This window comes from Momordica charantia (genome assembly GCF_013281855.1).
Source record: "Momordica charantia cultivar OHB3-1 chromosome 8 unlocalized genomic scaffold, Mcharantia_2.0 BLBB01000008.1, whole genome shotgun sequence".
Lineage (NCBI taxonomy): Eukaryota > Viridiplantae > Streptophyta > Magnoliopsida > Cucurbitales > Cucurbitaceae > Momordica > Momordica charantia.
Window position 1 is genome coordinate 4,164,525 of NW_028275166.1, and position 23,194 is coordinate 4,187,718.

The window sequence follows — 23,194 nt, forward strand, 5'->3', positions numbered from 1 at the left end:
AAAATTTTTGAAAATTTTCCATATAACCCTCTTCGTTTCTAAATCCAACAAATTTATTCCAAGTGGCAAGTTTCATTTGACATATTATAATAAAGTAATTTTTTAATCGAATAGTTGCCAGAAGTTGGAGTTAACAAAAATAAATAAATAAATAAAATTTAGTCAAGTTAACAATATTAGGTATGAATAATTCACTTTTACTCATACAAAAATCAATTTGGTTCTAAAACAATTTCATTTTAAAACAGAAGGTGTAGCATTGGACAAAGATTTATGAATTATTTTGAATGATTATTTATGTCAATTACTTTGATTTTCTAATTGATTTTTTACCAACAAAATTAATAGATAATTAATTCTTAAAATGGTTATTGTTTTAAATTTTAAAACGATTCTTTATTCACCTTAAATTTTGATTTTTTTTTGTTGTCTTTTCTAATTTTTTTCATTCTCTAACTTTATTTATTTATAATTTTGTTGGTTTTCTCTAAAATTTTTGTATTCTCTAGAATTTTAGTTATCGTATCCTGTTGAGTTAATTTCTTCCTTAAAAAATTTTATCTCTTACCCTCTATAATTTTTATTTCTCTTTAAAAATTGTGAAATTCTCTCTTTAAATTTTAAATATTAATCATTCTAACATCATTTTTAATTATATAAAAATCGTTCGAAAAATGTAAAACCAAATATTAAAATAATTATATAGAAATCATTTTCATAAAGTGAGAGGTAAAATCGTTCATTTCAACGTTATTCTCAAATATGCCCTTATTTGATACCTTTTATTTTTTCCTTATGTTGAGCGAATAAATTTATAATTTAACATATTATACTTTTTCCTCTTAGGATGCGAAAAATATCCAGAGTGGGAGCGGCATACTATATATATTCCCCACGCGGAGTAAGGGCTAAGGGGTCATTTATAAAGAAAAACCCATCCTCTTTATCGCCTCCAGTTTTGTTCTTCTTCTTCTTCGTCTTCTAGGGTTTTCTCTCAGACGCTAAGCAATGGCTGACGAAGCGCAGTATTCATCTGCTCCTGATACTGCATCCAACAAGCGCAAGTACGAGGACCAGCCTCCACCCATGCTCACGCGCCGCCCCACTGGTTTCTCCGCCCCGATCACTTCTCCCTCTTCTGATTCCGCACATCCTCCCCCTCCTTCGTACAACAACGTCCCGCCCCCTATGGACGAGATCCAGCTTGCTAAGCAGCGTGCTCAGGAGATTGCCTCTCGGTTGATTATCTCCAGCGGCGGCGTGGCGGCCGGTGCTGGCCCTGGTGTTGGGGCTGATGCCAAGCGCCCCAGGGTCGAGAACGGCGGCGGGTTTGATTCCTACGACAAGGGTTTTAGTTCTGGTCCAGGTCACGATTGTCTTCTTCTCTCACTCTTTAATTTTTCGTGGTTTTATGTGCTCAGGAGATTGCATAGTGCTTGGTCTAGTACTCACGATTTACTTCAGTTGTATAGATAAAGCTTTCTTTAAGCCAAGTAGTTTGCAGTTTTGATATTGCCTTTGGTATAGCCTCGTGTCCGCGAGCTGAGTTTAAACTCTCAGTACTAATGAGAGCTCGTGGGATTTAATGTTTCGGGACTTCAGTAGTAGCTATATGAATTAACCTTTCTGTCTGTTCCATGGACGCCTATAGATGTTTAGTGAATGACTTTGTTCATATGGTCTTTTACCCCTATTTTAAAAACGAGAATTGTGCCATAATTGAATGCGCGTTTTGTGACCTTGATTTGCGTGGATGCAGACCTGAAGCCTCATATGTCAAGTTCGGCTCCTTCGGCAATACCTGTTTCCTATGGATTCCAAGGGACAAGCAAGAAAATTGATATTCCAAATGGTAGAGTGGGTGTGATTATTGGTAAAGGTGGAGAGACCATCAAGTACCTTCAGCTCCAGTCTGGGGCAAAAATCCAAGTTACTCGTGACATGGATGCAGATCCCAATTCAACTACCCGGATGGTTGAGCTAATGGGTACTCCTGATCAAATTTCTAAGGCTGAGCAGCTGATAAATGACGTTCTTTCTGAGGTTGGTCTTCTTCAAACTGCAGTGTATCTTGGGGGTGCTATATCAACATTTTCGTATGGTCTTCGCTTTGAAATATCTGCATGCTGTGTAGCAATACATTGGGTTGGATAACGGATGAACTATCACCTTACCTTTCTTTCTACCAATAACTTCATATTATTGGAAATATTATATTTATAATTTGCATTTATAATCTGATTTAATTGAAGTTGGTGGAAGGGTAAGGATTATAACTTGGCTAAAAATCGTTTTTGTCTCATTAATTTAACATTTGAAACAGGCTGAATCTGGAGGTTCTGGCATAGTATCGCGAAGATTAACTGGTCCATCAGGATCTGAGCAGTTTGTTATGAAAATTCCTAATAATAAGGTTCTTAAAATATTTTTTGGAACTTCCAATTATTTTTTATTTTTTATCTTTTCTGAGAACAGAATTCTTGTTTATTTATGGAACCTCTAATTTTTATTATGTTCTTTGTCCAGGTTGGCTTGGTTATTGGTAAAGGTGGTGAAACAATCAAAAGTATGCAAGCAAGGACTGGAGCACGCATTCAGGTCTGTTCATGCTTTAAATATATTCTGTTGTTGTTTTTTCATGTGTCCTTCAGAAGTCATCCCAAAATGTTCCTACCATTTTATGCCTTTCAATTTTGTAACTACTTTTCATTTTTTGTTCATTTAATGTAAATGATTGTTTTGAATTTGCTAAACATGGGACTGTCTATTCTAATTTTCTCAGGTTATTCCTTTGCACTTGCCCCCTGGGGATACATCTATGGAAAGAACCTTGCAGATTGATGGTTCAAGTGAACAGATTGAGTCAGCAAAACAATTGGTTAATGAAGTGATCAGTGAGGTGCGTTTGCAGATTTTGGTTCCATTAAGACTATTATGCCTTGTTGTAGGGACTAATATCCAGTTGACATCTAATTCCATGGATATTTGTGTTACTTTTTTAATGAGATGCTTATAATGGTCCTTTTCCTGCTTGGATTTGGTTATTTTTATAATTTTTTATGCAAGGATGCCATCCTATTCTGAAACTCCTTTGGTTCTTTAAATTCTTCAAATTTTTAAATTTTAGGGTCCTACCTCAATTCCAAGTTGTTATCATTATGCACTTATGGTATCGATTGGACATTCAATTGTTTGTTTACCTTTAATTTTTGTCCAGATTCATACTGCAATGACACTATGTAGATTACTAAATGTGCTGTTTATGAGTTCCCTTTTGAAATGCTATTTTTCAGTCACATTCTTGTTAAGATTTACCTTGTTTATTTAATTTTTTTTATGTCAATTATTTTTCAAATTAATGCTGCTGATTCTTTTTGGAGGAAATAGTTCTGACATTGTTTCTTCTCATTGTCTCTATGTTATATAGTTGTACAACTGGAGTCAACAAAATTTTGATATATTTTTCTTCACTAACAATACTTTTCCCCTTTCTAATAAATGTTACTCTGCTAATATACTGGATCTTCTATGACATTTGGATTAGACACTATATAAGATGCCCAGAGTTTGGTTTTTTTTATTCCTTTAACAATAATGAAATGTTGCTGCATGTGGAAGTCTGCAAAATCATTTTATTGCTAATGCTGCTAGCATGCACTAGCAGTTTCACTATTTTAATTGTCGAACAGTAACTTTGGAAGGGCCGTAAGGAGGTTTGTGCACTCACTGTGCTTACTTTTGACTTTGAGGACGTCCCTTCATAGGTCTACCGAATCAATGCTGGTTTGTAGTTTCACTCAAGGAATTAGAAGCATTGGAATTTTCCAACCTGTTATACTTTTGGATCTCTTATAGGTTAAGATAGACTTGAGGTCTTTTACCCATAATCGATCTGGATTCTTATTATGTCTGCAATTGTTTATTCTATATATCCATTGATGCAGAGGTATGGAGGACATAAGGTTCTGGGGTTTGGAAAGAGGTGAAGTTATTTTACAGATTGAATTGCCTAGTAAATGTTTGAAGAGTGATTGTTGTATCAGAAAGGTTCCCATTGGTGATATGCTGGCTCCTTTGGATATTCAGTTTATCAGTCAATATTACTCTTTGTTAGGTTGTTAAGGTTATATGATATCTCTCCTATTTAAGATGTCTGCAGCCCATTTGGTATTATTCTTGGTTTTATATCTAAGCGTTATATTGTTGGGATTATGGCCTGTTCAACCGTCACATGTGCTTATTAATTATGTATCCTGCAACTGATATTGTTATTGGGAACTATTGTAGGGTTAGGGTTATTGGACCATTAGTGACACCAACATGGAATCCTTTATGTTGGTGTTCTCTCAGCATTGCTCTGGTATGGTTCTGAATCCCATATTCTAATGATATAAAGTGATGATGTGGAGAGAAGTTGCAGGTTTATTTGTTGGATATACAAGGTCATTAGTAAAATTTGAAAATTCACCTTACCGTACCATCATTCTTTTTCTGGTGGTTTAATTTGATGGAGGGTTTCAACTTTTAGTCTGTCAAAATTTACTCTCATAATTGCTTATTTGCTCTGTGAACCATTCGTGAAGTTACTTCAGCCTATTTCTAGACAGGTGGGTTTATTTTTAGTAAATTGCTCATGATATTTTTGGTAAATTGCTCATGTTAGTTACAACATCAACTCTGATTGTTCATTGAGTTGCGTTTGATGGATATTCGTTGGCAAAGACTGCTGTCTCTAATCTTGTTCGTCTTTTGGGTACATCCTGGTTTAGCGTGCAAGATATTATTATGTTTACCCACTGAAAAGATGACCAATCAAATTATTAATTATTTTGAAGTTTTTGACATAAATTGGCCTATATTGTATTGTTATTGAAGAATACTTTTTATTTCATTCTTTATGGGCCATTTTTATTTGCTTCTCATGTGGATATATTTCATTGTCCTACAAAGATCTGTATATGATGTCAATGAGTTTCTTCTCATTATCCACGTTTTTTCTCAACCTTTCTGAAAATATATTTCTTTTCAATAATGTGGTAAAAATCTTTGTATAGCAAGATGATTTCACTTCGCCTGGAGATTTTCTATTCCATAGAGTCTTTTAGTTTTAGTTTGATTTGATACTCAGCTAGATGATTCTTCTATAAAAGATTTGATAATTGGGAAGACATTGCTTTTGTTGTGCTTTGCTATGAACTCGTTTGCCTCTTGGGGCAATTAAGTTCATATATTCTGTTGTGTAAAAGCTTTTGTAGTCGTGTGGTTCTCTTTGCACCCATTCACTTCGAATAGGGAGAGGTTGAGCTTCTGCTGGAGTAACTCAATAACTCATCATCCAGTACGGTATGTTGGTGTTTTATACTCTTCCTAATGCAGTATAAGCTCCTTTAATCCTCCCTCTACATAATATACTGACTATGGTTTTTCAGATCGCCTTGATTTCAGATTTGACTTCTTTCCATTTTACGTATGACTGTTGTGCCTTTATCGTATTATTATGCCCCTTCTTGTTGTCTCGGTTAAGTTGAGAATGATTCACCTTGGTTTCTATGCATCATGTTTTTTTTCAGAATCGTGTGAGAAATTCGACTATGTCAGGAGGATACAATCAGCAAGGTTATCAAGCTCGACCACCTACAAGTTGGGGCCCTCCTGGGGCTCCACCAATGCAGCAACCTGGTTATGGCTATGGACAGCAAGGTGGATACTCGGGTCCTTCATCTCAGTATAACATGCCACAACCTCCTTTCCAAGGTTATTCACAATCGGCATCGGGTGGATATCCTTCCAATTGGGACCAGTCATCTGTTCCACCAAATCAACCCGCTTCACAGGGAAGTGGTTATGATTACTATAGTCAGCAGCCTCCTCAGCAACAGCAGACATCAGGAGGTCCTGGTGCTACAGGAGACAACAGTGGTGGTTACAGTTATGGTCAACAACAAGCCTCTACTTATAATCAACAGGGCTATGCTCAAGATGGGTATGGTGGTGGATACCATGCACCTCAATCTGGTTATGGCCAGCCGCCTACATATGATCAGCAAGGTTATAGTTCTGCTGCAAACTATGGTAATGTGGCCAACACGGCCCAAGATGGGCACACTTCATATGGATCTCAGGCGGACTCATCACAGACAGTCCCTCCTTCACAACCCTCTTCAGTGAGCCAGCAAGGTTATGCTGCAAATCAACAGCCTAGCCCTAACCCAGGGAGTTACCCTCCACCAACTCAGCCAGGGTATGGAATGACTGCACCTTCTCAAACCGGCTATGGTAATCAACAAGCTGCTCAAACTGGGTATGGAGCTGGGTATGGACCTCCTCAAACTCAAAAACAGCCTGCAAATCCTCCAGCTTATGGTCAGAGCACTCAGTCGCCGACCACCCCAAGTGGCTATGCACAACCTGGATATTCCAGTTCTCAGCCACCTGCAACTGGATACACTCAACCGGATTCTGGTTCTCAACGTGCCCCACCATCCGGTTATGGTTCTGCAGCTCAGCCAGGGTTTGCACCACCGCCTTATAGCGTTCCTCCGACAAACCAGTCGAGTTACGGGCAAGCTCCACCAACTTATAACACCTCTTATGGTGCTGGTTACCCTCAGCCCCCATATTCTTCTGAAAGTAATGCAGGTGGGGCTGCTCGTGGGGGCTATGATTCTGCATCGGCTGCTCAGACGGTGCCACAAAGCGGTGTTGCAAAAGCATCACCAAAAAGTTGATAAATGTATGTGTCCATTTAAATGTCTGTTGCAGAGACCAGTTTACTTGGTTCCCAAGGATAGTTTTTGTTAGGTCGGGTAGTGTGTTACGAGACCTTATTAATGTCTGAATTCTTTACTGTATTTGGTTTTGGTATGGTTAAAACGTTGATGGAGTTTTTGTCATTTCATCTTTAACTTGCATTTTTCCTCTCCACTGTTACGTCATGTTATGGCTAAAGGCCAATTCTCAGAAGATAATTCACTAATGAATCAGAGAGGCGAAGACCAATTGTTTGAGATCCTGAAAGCTTCATTTTTATTGAGTGCCAATGGTATCGTTAATGCAACTGTGAATGGCCTAAAATACAAAAGTTGTATAAAGCGAAGTATATCTCTATGCCATAGTCAATTTCTACTTTCCTTCAAGGTAAAAGTCAATTTTTAGTTCCAACTTCGAACCCATGCCCAAAAATTCAATATTTTTTCTCAATCTTAGCAACACTAAGATATTCTAGTCTTAGATGAAATTATTCTTGAACGCCTGCAATGCTTTTGGTGAGAGGAGCAAGATGAATGTGAGAATTGAGCCGAATAGCATTTTGATAGCATATCGGAAAGGATCACGACCATATGCATCTGCGGAGCTTGAGTGGGGCGACAATGCGGTGGCTGATGGAAGGGCTTCGATTACAGCTTCGGCTAGATCCGAAATGAACGAAGATTTGCAGTTGAGGGCAGGCACACGCCCCCAGTTTTCAATCCCAGATTCAAGCGCCAAGTGTTTATACTCCATGTCTATCTCCTCAAGTGTCTCAATGTGCTCACTCACAAAGCTGGGAAAACAAACACGTAAAATTACTATAAACACATTACAAACTCAACAATACAGAAAACAAGGTAGAAATGTTAAAAAATTTCGAACTTTACTGAAACATTTTCCCCTCCCCATCTTCGTTAAAACATCATAATGCTTATTTTAAAAGACATTGTTACCACTTACCACAGCAAGTCAAATAATTTGGTTATTTTAAAGCAGGAAATAGTTGGCTTTTACTTTACTTCTGCAGAAACAGTTTCTACAAACATCCAAGTAAGGTGGGATTTTGCCAAATTTACTTGTTACATGAATGTTTATCCCACTAATATTCACTCTAAGGTCAGATGTGTACATAGTTGTTCACTGAAAAACCAAGATGATGAATATAATTTAAAACAGGACATACAAATCAGCATATCGATAATAGGTCATCCTTTCATTGTTATGAATAAACCATACCTCACTGGAACGGCTAAGAGGTTTTTAATACCCTTCTGGCCAAGCTCAACAAGAACTTCATCTGTGTATGGCTTCAACCATTGTACAGGCCCAACACGGCTCTGAACATATATACATAAACATAAATGAAAATTCATGCGCATGAACTTTGGAATAAAGAAATAAAATGATAGAGCATCGCGGACTAGTTGGAAAGCAGTCCAACATGCTTCTGGAAAGCAAGAAAAAGATAAGAAGCCAAGCAAAATCTATTACTAACCTGGTAAGCAAGAGTATGCTCATTTCCAATTCCTCTGGCTTTCAACTCTTGCATAATTAGGTAGATGCACTCCTCCATTTCATCTTTGTATGGATCTCCTGCATTCTCAACATAACTGACGGGAACCCCATGTGCACTAAAGAAAATCATGACCTGAAGTCCAAATGATGCCACGTTAAGAACAAATCCACTTGAACGACCCAGTTTCAGCATAAAACTTAAGTATCTCTCTAAAATCAGTATCAGCAACAATAAAGTACCTCCTGAGGTTCGACAAAATTCTTCAGCTCTGTCTGAATCAAGTCAGCCATTGACTTAATATACCCTTCTCGTTGATACCAGGACTTTATAATTGAAACAGGCAATGTTGAGAGATACGCATCTTCACTGAAAATCTTCTGGAGAACACGAATACTGGACCCAGTTGTAGAAATAGAGTACTGTGGATACAGTGGCAGCACCACAAGTCTTGTAATCCCATCTCTCTTGATCTGCCGCACACAGCAAAAGGTACCACCAATATTTAACTTCAGTGTGACGATTAAGAACTTCAAAGTTCAGACAATGCTTAAAATACATAGCTAATGTTTGAAGATACAGACATGTTATAAGAAAGATAATACACATGGTCAGCAGTAAGTTTAAAATTTCCCCTCCATCCAAATTAGAAGGCAAGGGGAATAAAGAAAAGGTAGAACATACTTGCTGAATTGCTTCCTCTGTGAAAGGGTACCAATAGCGCATTCCAACATAGACATTAGCAGATATGTTCTTCTCTTCCAAAGCCATTTTAAGAGCCTGTGCCTGAAACAATATTCACAAATTATAAATCTTTGAACATTTGTTTTATGCCCAGCAGGGCATATGCCATAATGAACAAGAAGAGGGACATAAGAGGGAGGTCAATCAACCTGCTCGTCTGTTATTTTACGCAGAGGTGAGCCACCTCCTATTGAAGCATACCCTTCTTTGCTTTTGGGAGCACGAAATGTAGAAATTAGTTTTGCCAATGGCTCTTGGAGGAAACGGAATAACCTTGGTAGCCGAATAATATCCTATATTTCATAAAAAGGAGTGAGAACTGGTTTACACTGGTATTTTATTGAGGCTAGACATATAAAATTAACTAAGTTACCGGATCAGCAAATAGATTATACAAAAATGGCTGAACATCATCAAGCGTTTCTGGCCCTCCTAGATTCAGGAGCAGAACTCCAACCTTGTCTTCCACTGCCTGAGAGGGAGATTCTAAAGCAAATTCACCATTGGTGAAAGTTCGTACTGAGCAAAATGCACGTCCAGGACGGCTTCTCTTCTCAATGGGGCCAGAAAGCTGTAACCCCTGCATTACTTCTCTGTGACCATTAGAGCCAGAACAAGAAACTACTAGTCCTTGAGATACAGACTTATCAATAACTTGCAATTTTCCAGAGGAATTGAACGACAGCCTGAAAGACGAAAAAGCATACGTTGAATTTTTAACTTTAACAATCAAATACCTAAAAACTTCTATAAATAATCTATTTCACTTGCCATCTCCCACCATACTAAAAGATAAGTAACGTTCAACTCCTGTTATCACAATCCTCACAGCTTCACCAGCGTTTTCACAGACAGGACTCAATCGAGCGAAGGAAACTTAATTCTAAATATGTAGAACAAAATTCATATGCCTCACGAACATTGCAGCACGTCGTAATTTCATCCAATAATATAAAACCGAAATCTACTTTCCGAAGCAACAAATTCATCCACAAAAAGGTGACTTAATAGTCTGATCATCAATCTCAAACACAAGTGAAGCCTGAAAGGAACGCATAAGTGATATATAAGACAACTTACGTCGAAACTCTGTGATCCGAATTGAGGACATTCGAACCGGCAAGCTTCATATTGAACAGAGCGCCAGAGCATGAGGTCGCGTCCATGGCGTCAAAAGTTTGCAAAAACTATCAAAATCCAAAGCCCCCTAAAACCCCAGAAAATTTTGAGCAGAGTTCAATATAGATAGAAATGAGTAAGCACTTGATTCTCTGAAACGATCTCGATTATAAAATCGTTCTTGTGGATTGAAAACGTTGAATCCGTAGGAGAAAAAAGAAAGAAAAGTCAAAATTGGGGGAAGGAAAGATCTGGGAAACTCTTGATTAGTCGCTAATTGCCATTGCAAACGCCACCCACCATCATATTTTCTCGAAGTCGCTTTCTTTGTTGAAAAGTCTTCGCATTTACGTCTACGAGTAGAAGGAGGTCCCTCTGAAGCTTCAAATTATTGGGCCTTTTTAAGTTTTAATTAATTGGGTTTCTTTTTTTTTTTGCTTTTTTGTTAGCCACCTCATCTTTCAATTAATAATGGCACGTATTTACCTAACTATAACATTTTAATTAAATATTTACCAAATTTACCACTTATGAAAAGATACATATGCCCTTCACCTAACGAACAAAAATTGAACTGGAGGCGAAGATCAGGATTGTGGAGAATCTTTTCTTAAAGATGATAAAATAATTTTTTTAGAAGACAAATTATACCTGTGGCTAGTTCCCTGTCTAATAGATTTTCAGCTTCTAATTTTGTGTTTAATAATCCTTAGGGTTTAGAATTCACAAAAACACAAAATTAAAAGTTTAAGATTCTATTAGACATGAACTTTACTTTATGTCTAACAAATCTATTAATTTAATTTTAAAATATGTCAAATAAGTCTAACACTCAACGAAAGAAAATTCATGAATCTATTAGATATTTAATTGAAAGTTTAAGGACCTCTTAAATACTTTTTAAAATTGAATGATGTGTCAAGCACAAATCTAAAAATTCATGAACTAAAGTTAGTATCGTACTTTATTAAAATCATAAACACTATAAAGATTATGGTCGGCAGGAACATAACTCAACTGCTAAAAATAATGGGTAATGGTTGAGTATCAAATCCCTCTTCCCTCTTTCATTGTTGTTATAAACAATCACTATAAGGATTGCAAGAACTTTCTTTAAAGATGACAAGATCAAAATTTTTTGGTAGATGATTGAAAACCAAGTATAAGCTTGACTGAAACATATAAACCTTATATCGTAAAGCCCCGAGACAATTTGAACCCTCGTTCTTTTACCTTCTCTCGTACGAAAATTGACCAAAACTGCCCGCTTCGTTGAGGGAGAAAAAACGCGTTCTTCCCAATTCCACAAAAAAAAAAAGAAAGAAAAAAGAAAGTCGAAAACTGAGTCATAAATTTTGTAAACTTAAACCCGTAAGCTTTGTTTTGAACAGTGGACAGATTTGAAACTTGTCTCAACAGTTCAACATTGCTTGGTCAAGGTCCGATCAACATCAATATGTCTCTCTTTCCAAGTCCCTGTGTGATTCTCCACTCACTAAACAAAAACAAAAGCAGAAATGCAAATCAAAATAGTTAAGATTCAGCATCCAGTAGAGATAATATATACGGAGGGAATGTTTCTGAAAGGCAGGTGAATAGCAAATGTTTCTTCATTCGACATGTGAAAACCCGGCGCCACCTTCAGCTTGAGTCCTGCACACGAGCACAAGCTTAACCATTTAGGGGACTGAAAGGGTGCTAAAATGAAGATGACAAATTACAGTTCATATGACAACCTAAACACATGGGAACAACATTAAATGAAGAAATTTAATCTCTATGTTCGAATATAACATTGGCATTAGTTTATCCCCTTTGAAACACACTCAAATTTTATGCTAATCATAAAATTGAACTTTCATTGACTTAGATAAATCCCATAACTGTCGAGAGATAATAAACTGTTAATAATTCAATGCAGGAGCGCGTGCTCGAATAGGCTGAGGGAAAAGTACATGGATGGGGTTAAAACCAGAGGACAAGAATTTGAGAGAAAATTAACTAAAGATGCAGAAGGAGAATGTGTAGTTCTATAATGAATGCAATATCCTCTAGCATGGAGATTGAACTAAGAAAACACTCGAGTTTAATGCCTTCTTGAAGGAAAACTACAAGTAGAGGATATTCAATACCGTTCGGCAAAAGAAATGGCACTTACTTGTGATCAGAAGGATTTGGGGTGATTTCATAAACAATTGTTGCAACAACATCTCTCTTTAGCTGTCGATCAAAATGAAGATATTTAGTCACTTAAAACCAGCAAAATCATCAACTGGATCCTTTGTCACAACTTTACCTGTGTAGCTTCACCTTTCAACCCAATATAGTGTATCTGAGTCATGTCACCACCATAACTGTCAGGAAAGTGCAAAGTGATATTTGCCACACTTTGAAATTTGGAATATCTGATTACATATATAAACTAGCTGTGTCAGAAAATAAACGAAATCTAATACGCAATGGAATTCAGAGGTTGAGAGTGGTCACTCTACAGTTTTACTATCTGTCTTAACCACCTGAGGAAAGATAATGCTCAACTTTTTTTGCCCTCAATTCAAACATTCAGAAGATTTGAAAGATATGTTTTACAAAGCATCCTTACCTTGTCTGGTACTCTAATACTCCTTGAAAATTCTCAACCAAATCCCACTCCTAGAAATAATACAAAATGCATTACAACATATGTTTAGGTGTTAAAATTTCTCCATCAAGTATACCAGATAAGCTAATCGGCTGTACCTGAACAGCTTGCATACTTTGAGCATCAGAGAAGTCAATACCTTCTCGGTTGATAAATCTAATTAAAAATGAAAAGTATGAGATAATTGAAGTTTAATAACCAATGCAGAGTGATGAATCTTAGTAGATAACATAGAAAACCAAGTGTAAGAAAGTTTCAGATGACTTTACTTACACCCGCATCTTCGAAGGACTCGTACCATCTGAACCACCAATGATAGATATGCTTTTGATCTTAACGTCTGACGTAAATCTAATAAAACATCAAATACAAGGTAATGAATTTTTAAGAAACAGGAGGTAGGCCCAGAACACAAAAAGTGCACACCATACATGTACAACGTGCAGCCATATTTGTATTTGTATGTCAAATATACAAGCACAGAAGTATTTGTGAATAAATATAAAAGATATTATCAGATAACTAAATTGTTCTTGCCATAACAGCTTACCAAGTTTTATAATAGTCAACAAGCACACTGATTCATAGATATTTTTCTCTTTTCAGTAGGAACAAGACATAATTTCTGAACATTATTTAAACCCCATTCCATAACTATTTTATTTTTTAAAATTAAAACTTATAGAAACTACCACTGCCTATGTGTTTCTTTGATTGATTATCCATTTTTTAATATATTTTCAAAATTTAAACCAAATTTTAAAAACTAAAAAAGTAGTTTTTTTTTTAACTTGTTTTTGCTTTTCAATTTTGGCTAAGAATTCGCTAGTGATTTTAGGAAAGGTAAAATAAATTGTGAGGAAACAAGCATAATTTTTAAAAACAGAAAACTAAAAGTGAAATCGTTATCAAATGAGGCCTTAACTATTAGCAGTAGTTGGTACATATGGGTATCATTTAGGAATGGCATGAATTTAACTGAAAGATAAAAGAAAATGGAAAAGTCATCAGAAGTTAGGGTATCACAAAATAATTTATTTTTAAAAAATTCCATCCCAATTCCATATCATGTTGTTGACTGAGAAACTATATACACAAGCATAGTATCATCACACTAAATGTAAATTATTGATAAGCATTACAACTACTGTATATATCAATCAGGAAAATCCCCATGCTATTGAGGTATTAGGTATAGGTAGAATCCAAAATTAACAGAAGACACCTACGGAATGAAAACTAGTAGTTCAGGATCACCCTCATTGCTTTCCAAGTGATCCTGTCATAAAAAAGTGAACTACATGAGGCTACATTATCTTAGCAACAGGCTATATGATTCACACAGATATAAAGGTTAAGTACCCCAGAGGAATTTAACCGATCCTCCCAAGCTTTGAATACAGATTTCACGCTTCCTGGAGTTGCCTCATTCAAAGCAGAAACCTAAGAGATAACAGAAGCTATAAATAAATATTTTACACTGATTCCTCATAGGAAAAAAGTTATTGTATGTGAGGGTTCAAAACAGAATCATTTACAATTTAAAAGCCAGCAGGATCAAGATAAAAAAGTAGTTCAAAGAACTCCCATAAATATCACTTACAAAAATCAATTGAACCCGTCCGCTATTATCACAGGAGGTGACTTAATGATCACACATGTTAGGCTTACATTCAACATGCTGTAAGCAGAAGGCACCGTCATCATGCACGTGCGATTGAATGAGTAATGCACTGTAGAGAACTTATATTCTCAAAAGTAAAGAAACACAATATCTATACTATATGCAGTTTCAACAAGTTCAGTCATAGTCTAACCTCGCCATTACTTTTAGCCTAAAAATACGTGGAAAGATCCTATCAGTTTCGTCAAAATCTCACCCTAACTCAAGTCACTGAAGAACTCCTCTAATGCAAAGACCTCCCACCAGAACGGCTCTGTGCTACAAATATATCTCTAGAAAAGTTTATCAATTCCCATTAATACCTAATCATCGATGTTCTTACAACGCATTCTACGATCATCACTCGCATATTTCAATATCTTCAAGCTCTCTTCAATACGCAGGTTTAAACTATTAACTTGTTGCCAAATAGCTGAGGTATAAGCCCAACTTGGAAAACGAGTAATTAATACAAACCCAATTTGCATGTGAGAAAACATAGCCAATGACAGGAATAAGGATCCAGGATCATGGGCAATATTCACGAAAAATTTCTAAGCACCGCAATTAATGAAGACAGCAAGAAATTGCAAAGCCCGGAGCATGAAATTGCAAAATACTCGTTGTAAAATGATCGAACGAACTAGTTTTAAATGATCAGATGGGAAAAAGAGAGGATTTGAACTAACTCTGGGGAGATCTATGTGCTTGTAAAGAGACCAATCAGAAGAACAATCGTGATCTTCGCAACTGTGATCGTGTAAGCAAGCCATCCTCGAGCCTCCAGTGACTACGGCCAGACGAGGGACGAACAGGGGAGATTTCTAGAGAAGCAAAAAAAGGAAGCGCCAGATTCCCTCACAGAACGACGTCGTTTCTAAACGTGAAAGATTGCGTAAAGCATAACAAAAAGGAAGAGGAATCCTACAATCTTCAATGGCTGCAATAATTTTATCTTTCTTTAATCTTTAAAATTTGTCAATTTTATTTTAAATATATTTATTTTTTCCAATTGAATACTTATTGTTTTTATTTTTTAAAAGTTCAAAATATCAGGGGAGGAAGAATTAAGATACTTTGTCCACCGAGGCAATGCTAATTTAGTAACTTGGTAAAAATAATTACTAAAATTTGTTAAATGGTAAATAATGTCATTTTGATATTATTTTAATCGTTTAAATTTTATTTTGCACCTTTGTACTTCCAGTTTTTATTTATTTATTTTAGTGATGTGTTTTCAAAATATTCATTTTTATTATTGTATTTAAGTTTATATTTATTTTAGTTTCCCTATTTTTAATGGCTCTTGATTTATATCTATATCTATGTAGGTATCTATAAGGAATCATATAAAGGTGATGTTATTATTTTAGATCTCAGCAATTCGACGAATTATTCCTAAAGTAAAGGTTCACATCAAAATAGTACTAGTTGATTAGAGTTACTTCGGAAATAAAAAAAGTAAAATGGAACAAACATCTTTTACTACTAAACTTTGACAATATTTCAAAAAACTCATATGTAATGTTTGTGTTAAAATTATTATTAAAAAAATGAGATTAAAAATTTAAGAAAAAAGAAAATAGAAAAATAAAATTAGTTCAAGAGACGTTAGCCAAAAGAACCGTTACCTTCTTGCAATAGATATCTTAATAGCATCTAACTAATCTTGTAGCGATATGGAGAATCACTCTTCAAAGACAAATGAGTTAGTTCTTTAAAAAAAATGACAAATGAGTTAGAGATAATTTACGGTACTATGAGAATACCATATTCCTTCTCGTTTATTGTTTTCCACATTATTATCGTATTAGAAATAACGTGAAGTCTATTAATATTAAAAATTTATTAACAAAGATAAAATTATAGTATAAAAAATAGTGTGCATGTTTTTAACTAGAGCCATTATCAATTTAAATTTTATACTCTTCTTGTAAAGACATGCATCCAAATGGGTTTTGGAACCCAAACTTTCTTCCTAGGCCCAAGTTTCAAATGAGAGGAAAAAAAACGTAAAATTGAATAAAGAGACGTAAAATTGTCATCGATATTGAAGAGGAGGAATGATGGTTGAGTGAAAAAGAAAATATAAATAAAAATATTAATATCTACAAAATAATAAATTAAAGGTAAAGGTATTCATTCATTATAAAAATAATTTAAGTATCTGAATTTATTATTAAATATAATGTATTTTTCTAGTAATTTGATCATTTTAAAATTACTTTATAACCAAACATTAATAATTCAAATCACTTCTACCTATGTAAAAAATAATTTTAAGGAGGTGGAAATTAAATATTAAAATGATTATATAAAAATCATTTTTACACCCGAATTTCGTTTTTGCTAAATGTTTATGGCCTAAATGCTAAACTATTGATTCTACTGGTTCGAATAAGTGTTCACCACAAAGTATTTCTACACCACATGCATACATCTGTGAGTAACTTGTTATTCAACATTGCAAATTTCAATAAAATGAATTAGTAAGGAAAAGAAAAACAATCATCTTACAACGTAATATTTAGTATTAGTTCAGAGGTTGTCATCTGGCTAAGGAATGTCCACATAGTTCGTTGAGATGTCTATACGAGAATAAAAACCTCTTTTATATTTATTGAGAAATTCTAAATTCTAACTAGCAAGGAAGAATGCTCTTTGATCAAGTCTGCAGCAAAGCTCGGACTGGTGTTACTGACGAACGGAGGGACATGTAAAAGAGAGTAACAACTCTGACGCTCAAGTCAATTCTCATCTGATTTATTGCTCGAGAGAGAATAGTTTCGCATACATAGTAAATGAGGTGAGGATCTCTAATTATAGAGGTGAGCTTCCTACAGAGTTTCAGCGACTATTCGATAGCCTCGAGAATCACTGCGTGTTGTCTTAGATTCTGTTAGTGGTTTGCACCAGTAGATGTTCTCAATGGTCGATCGAGATGGAAAATATGGATTGAGTACTTTGCATGGATTGCCAAGGTACAAGTACTTTTTTCCGAATGCTGAGTTGTGTCTAGTTATTTCCTTATATGGGTGACAATAGGTGTTCGAATGTTGACACGTGGTAGTTGATCATCTACCTACAACAATGATAGTGTTTTATTGACTCTCAAAATTATTAGTCTAAGTACTTCTACATACTAAAGGTTTTAGTATATTTGGGAGTGATGGTAAAATGAGTGATTTTAAAAAAAGAAATTTAAGTATAATTGATTTTCTAAAATCACCGTCCAAGTAATACCTTACAAATAAATTTAAAGTGATTTTAAGTTTGTTGGAAGTGATTCCCACCTTACACGTGGCACACGTCGATTGAGTGATGAGAAGTACACATGGCCTTTATCCATAAGTTTGAAGTTTCCTTACCTCAGTTTTGTTTATACGACCGAGCCGACCAAGCTCCATAAAGGTCCATTCTCATCTATTTAGATGACCCGCCTAACTTCATTTCGGCTCAGCCCCAGGCTCCACGACAATGCGCCGTGATTCACGGCAACCTTAAAGAACCGTTGAAGGGCTATCGGGAAGATTATTGGGGAAGTTACCTATAAATAGACTCATTCACTCCACTTTCAAGTATGCGAATACTAGATTCTCTCTCGAGTTTAGTTCGACCAGCTACTGACTTTAGCATCGGAGTGTATTCTGTTTTGCAGGTCTCCCATCCAGCTCATCCCTCGAGCAGATCTCAATCCGAGTCGAGCTTCGCACACTTGGTCATTTTCTTGATCAAATAAAGTTTTCATAAAATCAAAATTCTAATTTGACAATCATAATCAATATAATAGATAAGTGATTTTGACAATAACAAATCAAAGTCACTCCCAAATACATTCTAAAATCACTTTCAAACATATCATAAATTTGTTGGGTTTTATGTCCTAAAACTCATAGTTTGAAAATGACAGATATACTTTTATCCTTCAATAAAGTTGTTATTGAAGGTTTTAATCAATAAGTAGTTATTGATCCAATAAAATGTTCTTACTATATCTAAATCCAATAAAATAAAGGATCCTAGACTGTTACCTGAGACTCAAACTCTATGTAAGAGACATAAATATGGATCAAGTTTGAGTTAACAGTCTAAATGGTTTATAGTATAGGAATAAGGTTGGGCGCCTTATTCTGGGGACACTATGGATGCGACCCACTTTGTAGCTAGTACAAACGATGTGATCCTAATTCGTTCATGTGAAGTCATGCGAGTGGGGGTGTCCCGTGCAAAGAGTTTGCATAAGACCGGACCATGAGATAGTCACTTTTACTTTATAACACCGTTTACTGTTTGAAACTGACTATCTCAACTTTGATGGCCTAGGTAACTCGATTTTAATCCTGAGCTAACTATGAACTTCTGTTTATTCAGGATTATCCTTAGATCTGCATGGGTGAGAGCAGCTCAACAGCGCTGGCTCAATAAGCCTCCCATTTCAGGGGTAAGACCCGGTAGATAGCTAGGGACATAGGATGCAAGAAGGAATTCACTTCTACCCAATTTTGGGATAGTAGAGAGGTTGTTCTCTTAATGGCTGAATCCAGGTCTTGAACAATTGGCGTCACCCTCATCAAAAGGTTTGAGAGGATTTTTTGATTTGATAGTTGGACTACAAATCATTGTTCATCAGATGATTAGTGGGACTTAAGGAACAAGAGGTAATTACAGGGGTAAAGCGGTATTTTGACCCAGCTGTAATTACGAACAATCTGTGAATGGTCGACTTACCGATCGTGGTTATATCAAATGGACATAATATATCTACAGTGAGGAGAGTGCAGCTACGGGCTTTAGTGGAGTGACCGCGTAGTTAACGATTGTTGGTTAACTAGGTTAAAGAGTTTAACCGGTTAATCTCGGATCGTTGGAGCTCATGATCTGTAGGTCCATAAGGTCCCCTGGCTAGCTCATATAGGAATAAACTTGGAATAATTTGAATGAATAATTCAAATCGTACGAATTAGGTTAATCATATGAGATATGATTAAGTAATTGATATATGATATCAATTTGAGAAATTTGGACAAAATATTTAAATATGATTTAAATATTAAAATCATGAATGCGGATTCATAATCGGAGGCATGAATTTCATCAAACATCGGATTTTGGAAAAAGTCAAATAGTTGACTTTGACCAGAGAAAGTCAAAGGTTGACTAAAGTAGATTAAAATAATGTTTTTAACCAAGTTGGTGTAAAATTCCACTAACTTGTTGAGTGGAACATTTAAATAATCTCAAAAATTCACTTTTTGACACTTAGCCATGCCATGCATGAGTGGAATGTGTATTGTAAGCTTTTGGTGAACTTAGACATGCATTTTGACATTTAGTCATGTCATGCATGAGTGGAATATGTGTTGTAAGCTTTTTGGTGAACTTTGACATGCAAGAGTTGCATGTAATTTGCCTATTTAAGAAGGCTTTTGTTCAAACATCAAGATCGCTTGGAACCTTTGGCAATTTGATGTGTTTTCAAAAAGCTTACATAACTCCTTTTAGCTCCACTTTTCTCTAATTTTTTCCTTCTCTAAAAAGAGTCTCACCACTCTATTCCAAGCCTTGAGAATAGCTAGGAAGATCTCTTGGTGGTCCTTCATTGGAGCTATTTGAAGATTTTTGAAAAGCTACAAAGGTTTGTATTTTTCTCTACTTATCTTTAAGCATCATAATGTATGATCATGCATGTTTAATCCTAGGTTGTATTATGCATCTAGATTGTTATTTCGATTCTTGCTCACTTCCGCTGCGCATGTATGTATTTTCTCCATCAAAATTAACGAGCAGTGATTTGACGCAATGCAAATCATAAATTGTTACATTGAAGTTGGACATGTCATACACTCATAGTTGCTTGTTTAGTTGATGCAACTACACAACACTACAAGCAACCCCCCTCTCGTACGAGTTCGGGCCCCCACATGACCCAGGGATCGATCTCCCCCACAAATACAAAAAATCTTCCAAAAATTCACCTCGGACATTCATAGATACCCTTTATCTCCAATTCAATTTCTGAAATTTAATTTTGTTGCCAATCTATTATAAGTTATAACTACAATAAATAAATAATATAAAATCTTCCCAGACTAGAGCCACAACCTATTAGGGAATGGAATTTTCATAGTTATACGAAGCTTTTTGTTCGATAATATTCGTCGTCCTTGTTTCGATCGTGATCAATGGAAACCATTTTCATTAATGTCGAGGTTGAGAGGAGAGCAGCTTCTTTAGCGAGGGTTTTGACTTCTATAAGATCATTATCGATCCTTTTTGATGAGTGGATTGACGTTACACATAATTAAATAATCGATTGTGTCTGTCTATTGAACGTATTGGTATATTTTGATAATTTCTATGAACATTACCTTTTTTCAATGTAGTACTAGCATTAATATGTTATTGTCATTTTTTTTATTGTTGATCATCATTATTATTACAGTAATTAATATTTTATTAGTTGAACTATTAGTTAATTATTGAATTCACTCTCATTGTTATTAATAATCACTAATGTTAAGACCAAGTACAATATGTATAGATATTTTGGATTTATCACAAAATATTTAAAGTTACATTTATCTATTAGTTGACCAGTCTTACATTGTGGAAAAATGGGCAGAACAATTACGTCATAATTTGTTTATTTATTAAGAAACAAAAGAGCTATGGCCAATGGCGATTACGTATGAATGATATGATAGATAGTGAATTGATTCGCCTTGCTAGGTAGCGTATTAGCAGAAAACTCTTTGACTTTATTGCTCCATCGCCCTCTCGATAGTCTATTTCAAAAAGATCTTTTTTTATTTATTTATTTATTTATTATGTGCTATTTCTTTTAAAACAGTACCACAAATATCTATAAATTGTATTTTTTAATCAACTTTTTAAATCCCCTTTAATTATTTGCGGGTTTTATTTTTTAGTTTTGGATGGGGATTCTTCCAATCTTTTTGATAGATGACTTATATTTGAACTAATTAAGTTGTGTTGATATTAATCTTAATTATTAGTGGTTGTATTAAAAAATTATATATAAACATATCATATGATTAAAATTACTCTTTTAACTTCTCTCTCATCTTGAACCAATAAGAGATATTTGCTATTAGTATAAAGTATTAAAAAAAAGACTTACATATAATAAGATTTAGATAGACTTTATTTCCGTAGACATATTAGAATGATGATGACTTTGAGAAATTGACATGAAAACTTAAGTATTAAGTATTATGGTTATGGATTCACCGATTCAAAGTCAAACGTTTAAATTTTAAGGAGTGTAAGGAAATTTTAACCTTTAAACAATAGTTTTATTAAAGAACTTGAGCATAGTTACTATCTTATATATACGTTTCTGTTTTTGATTTAACGCTCTCATACCTGTAATATAATATTTAAAAATATATATATATTCTTTTTTGCCAGGTAAAAAAAACACACAACTGTAAAACTTGGGTCGAACTTTTGATTTAGGGTTGCTCAAGTCCCTTTCATAATAATTTCTATTTTTTATTTATGGATATTTTTAAAAACAGAAGTCACACGTATTAGGAGCATTTAATTTAGAAATCACGCTTATATAATAAACACAAAATAAAAGGATATCTTGTATTCAAATTTTAAAACATTTTTCTAAACCAAAATAAATATTAAAAGAAAAATTCCTTTCCAAAATTATTATTATTTTTCATTTTTTAAATTGGCTAAGAGTTGCTTAACGTACCTTATATATCTCCAATTAAAACGTCGATTCGAATCTTTCACCTTCATTGAACTAATAAAAAAAAGTTAAGAATTTAGTAGTATTTTTAAAAAGTGAAAATATTAGATAATATAGTCAACTAAGTTTAAATTTTAAGAACACAATTAAAATCGAGAATCATCCAAATGAAAAAATCTAGATAAAAATTGATTGTAAACAAGTTTAATTTTTCAAATAAAATACTATAAGCTAAATAGAATCCAACAAGACTAATAATAAAAAAAAAAATCTAAAACGTCCAACGCCAAAAAACTAGTTGATCCATACCATTCAAATTTCCAATATAGTTTCAAAAATAATAAAACTACTTATATACTATTTTAATAATCGAGATTTTACTCCTATTTTCGGGGGAAATTTTGAACTTTTAATCCATATGCTTCCAATGTAAGAACCTTTTTTTAGATAAATATAGAACTACTTTAATTACTAATTTAAATTTCACCAATAATTATATCAGAATCTGTTGGAATTGATGGAGCCAAATCGACCTTGGAACCAACTAGGGTTGAGTCGGGACACGTTGGGATGAAGCAGGGATGAAAAACAAGCGTTGGACGCTATAGAAGCCTTTTGATCGAGAGGACAGCAGGTCTGCAACGCGAAAACAAAAAAACAAAAAACAAAAAACAAATAAAGGCACAAGGATTGGTGTGATGCCTTTTGGGGTCGTAGCATTGAGACTCTATGCCCAACGTCTCAACGTTAAGGCGTTTTATAAAAAGGGGGTTTAGCTGTGGAAATTAAAACATCTTGTTTGCAGCCAATTTTTTAGAGTATTTGACAGAAATTTTATGGCAGATTTGGGGTGACGACTTGGGCATTGGCAACACACAAATAGGACAGATCGAGATAATTGTTTGAGGTAATTGTATCTTGATTCTTTGTGAGTATTTTTCATTCCTATATGTGAGTATAGTGTATTATAATACTTGGAGGTTACATAGCTTTGTTGGGACCTCTATGAACCTGCATCTGAACAAAAGATTTGACGTA

The 23,194-nt window shown here is 34.8% G+C and overlaps 3 protein-coding genes across 3 annotated transcripts; 1 reads left to right on the plus strand and 2 right to left on the minus strand.

The window, feature by feature from the left end:
- Nucleotides 1–896: 896 nt before the first annotated feature.
- LOC111004734 (KH domain-containing protein) lies at nucleotides 897–6,893 on the plus strand. Its single transcript, XM_022275902.2, has 6 exons — nucleotides 897–1,366; nucleotides 1,760–2,043; nucleotides 2,324–2,413; nucleotides 2,527–2,598; nucleotides 2,783–2,899; nucleotides 5,571–6,893. The coding sequence occupies exons 1-6, from the start codon at nucleotides 1,009–1,011 to the stop codon at nucleotides 6,726–6,728; spliced, it is 2,079 nt and encodes a 692-aa protein (XP_022131594.1). The 5' UTR covers nucleotides 897–1,008; the 3' UTR covers nucleotides 6,729–6,893.
- A 171-nt stretch (nucleotides 6,894–7,064) lies between these two features.
- On the minus strand, nucleotides 7,065–10,429 carry LOC111004735 (ferrochelatase 1). The gene is made up of 8 exons (XM_022275903.2): nucleotides 10,088–10,429; nucleotides 9,381–9,693; nucleotides 9,157–9,300; nucleotides 8,948–9,049; nucleotides 8,506–8,736; nucleotides 8,246–8,398; nucleotides 7,987–8,087; nucleotides 7,065–7,543 (listed from the first exon to the last, which is right to left on the minus strand). Exons 1-8 carry the CDS (start codon nucleotides 10,171–10,173, stop codon nucleotides 7,228–7,230), a joined length of 1,446 nt encoding a protein of 481 aa, XP_022131595.1. The 5' UTR covers nucleotides 10,174–10,429; the 3' UTR covers nucleotides 7,065–7,227.
- Nucleotides 10,430–11,460: 1,031 nt separating this feature from the next.
- Nucleotides 11,461–15,325, minus strand: LOC111005147 (PITH domain protein (DUF1000)). Its single transcript, XM_022276555.2, has 9 exons — nucleotides 15,120–15,325; nucleotides 14,130–14,210; nucleotides 13,997–14,046; nucleotides 13,041–13,118; nucleotides 12,866–12,923; nucleotides 12,729–12,778; nucleotides 12,423–12,531; nucleotides 12,285–12,346; nucleotides 11,461–11,779 (listed from the first exon to the last, which is right to left on the minus strand). Exons 1-9 carry the CDS (start codon nucleotides 15,201–15,203, stop codon nucleotides 11,737–11,739), a joined length of 615 nt encoding a protein of 204 aa, XP_022132247.1. The 5' UTR covers nucleotides 15,204–15,325; the 3' UTR covers nucleotides 11,461–11,736.
- Nucleotides 15,326–23,194: the final 7,869 nt, after the last annotated feature.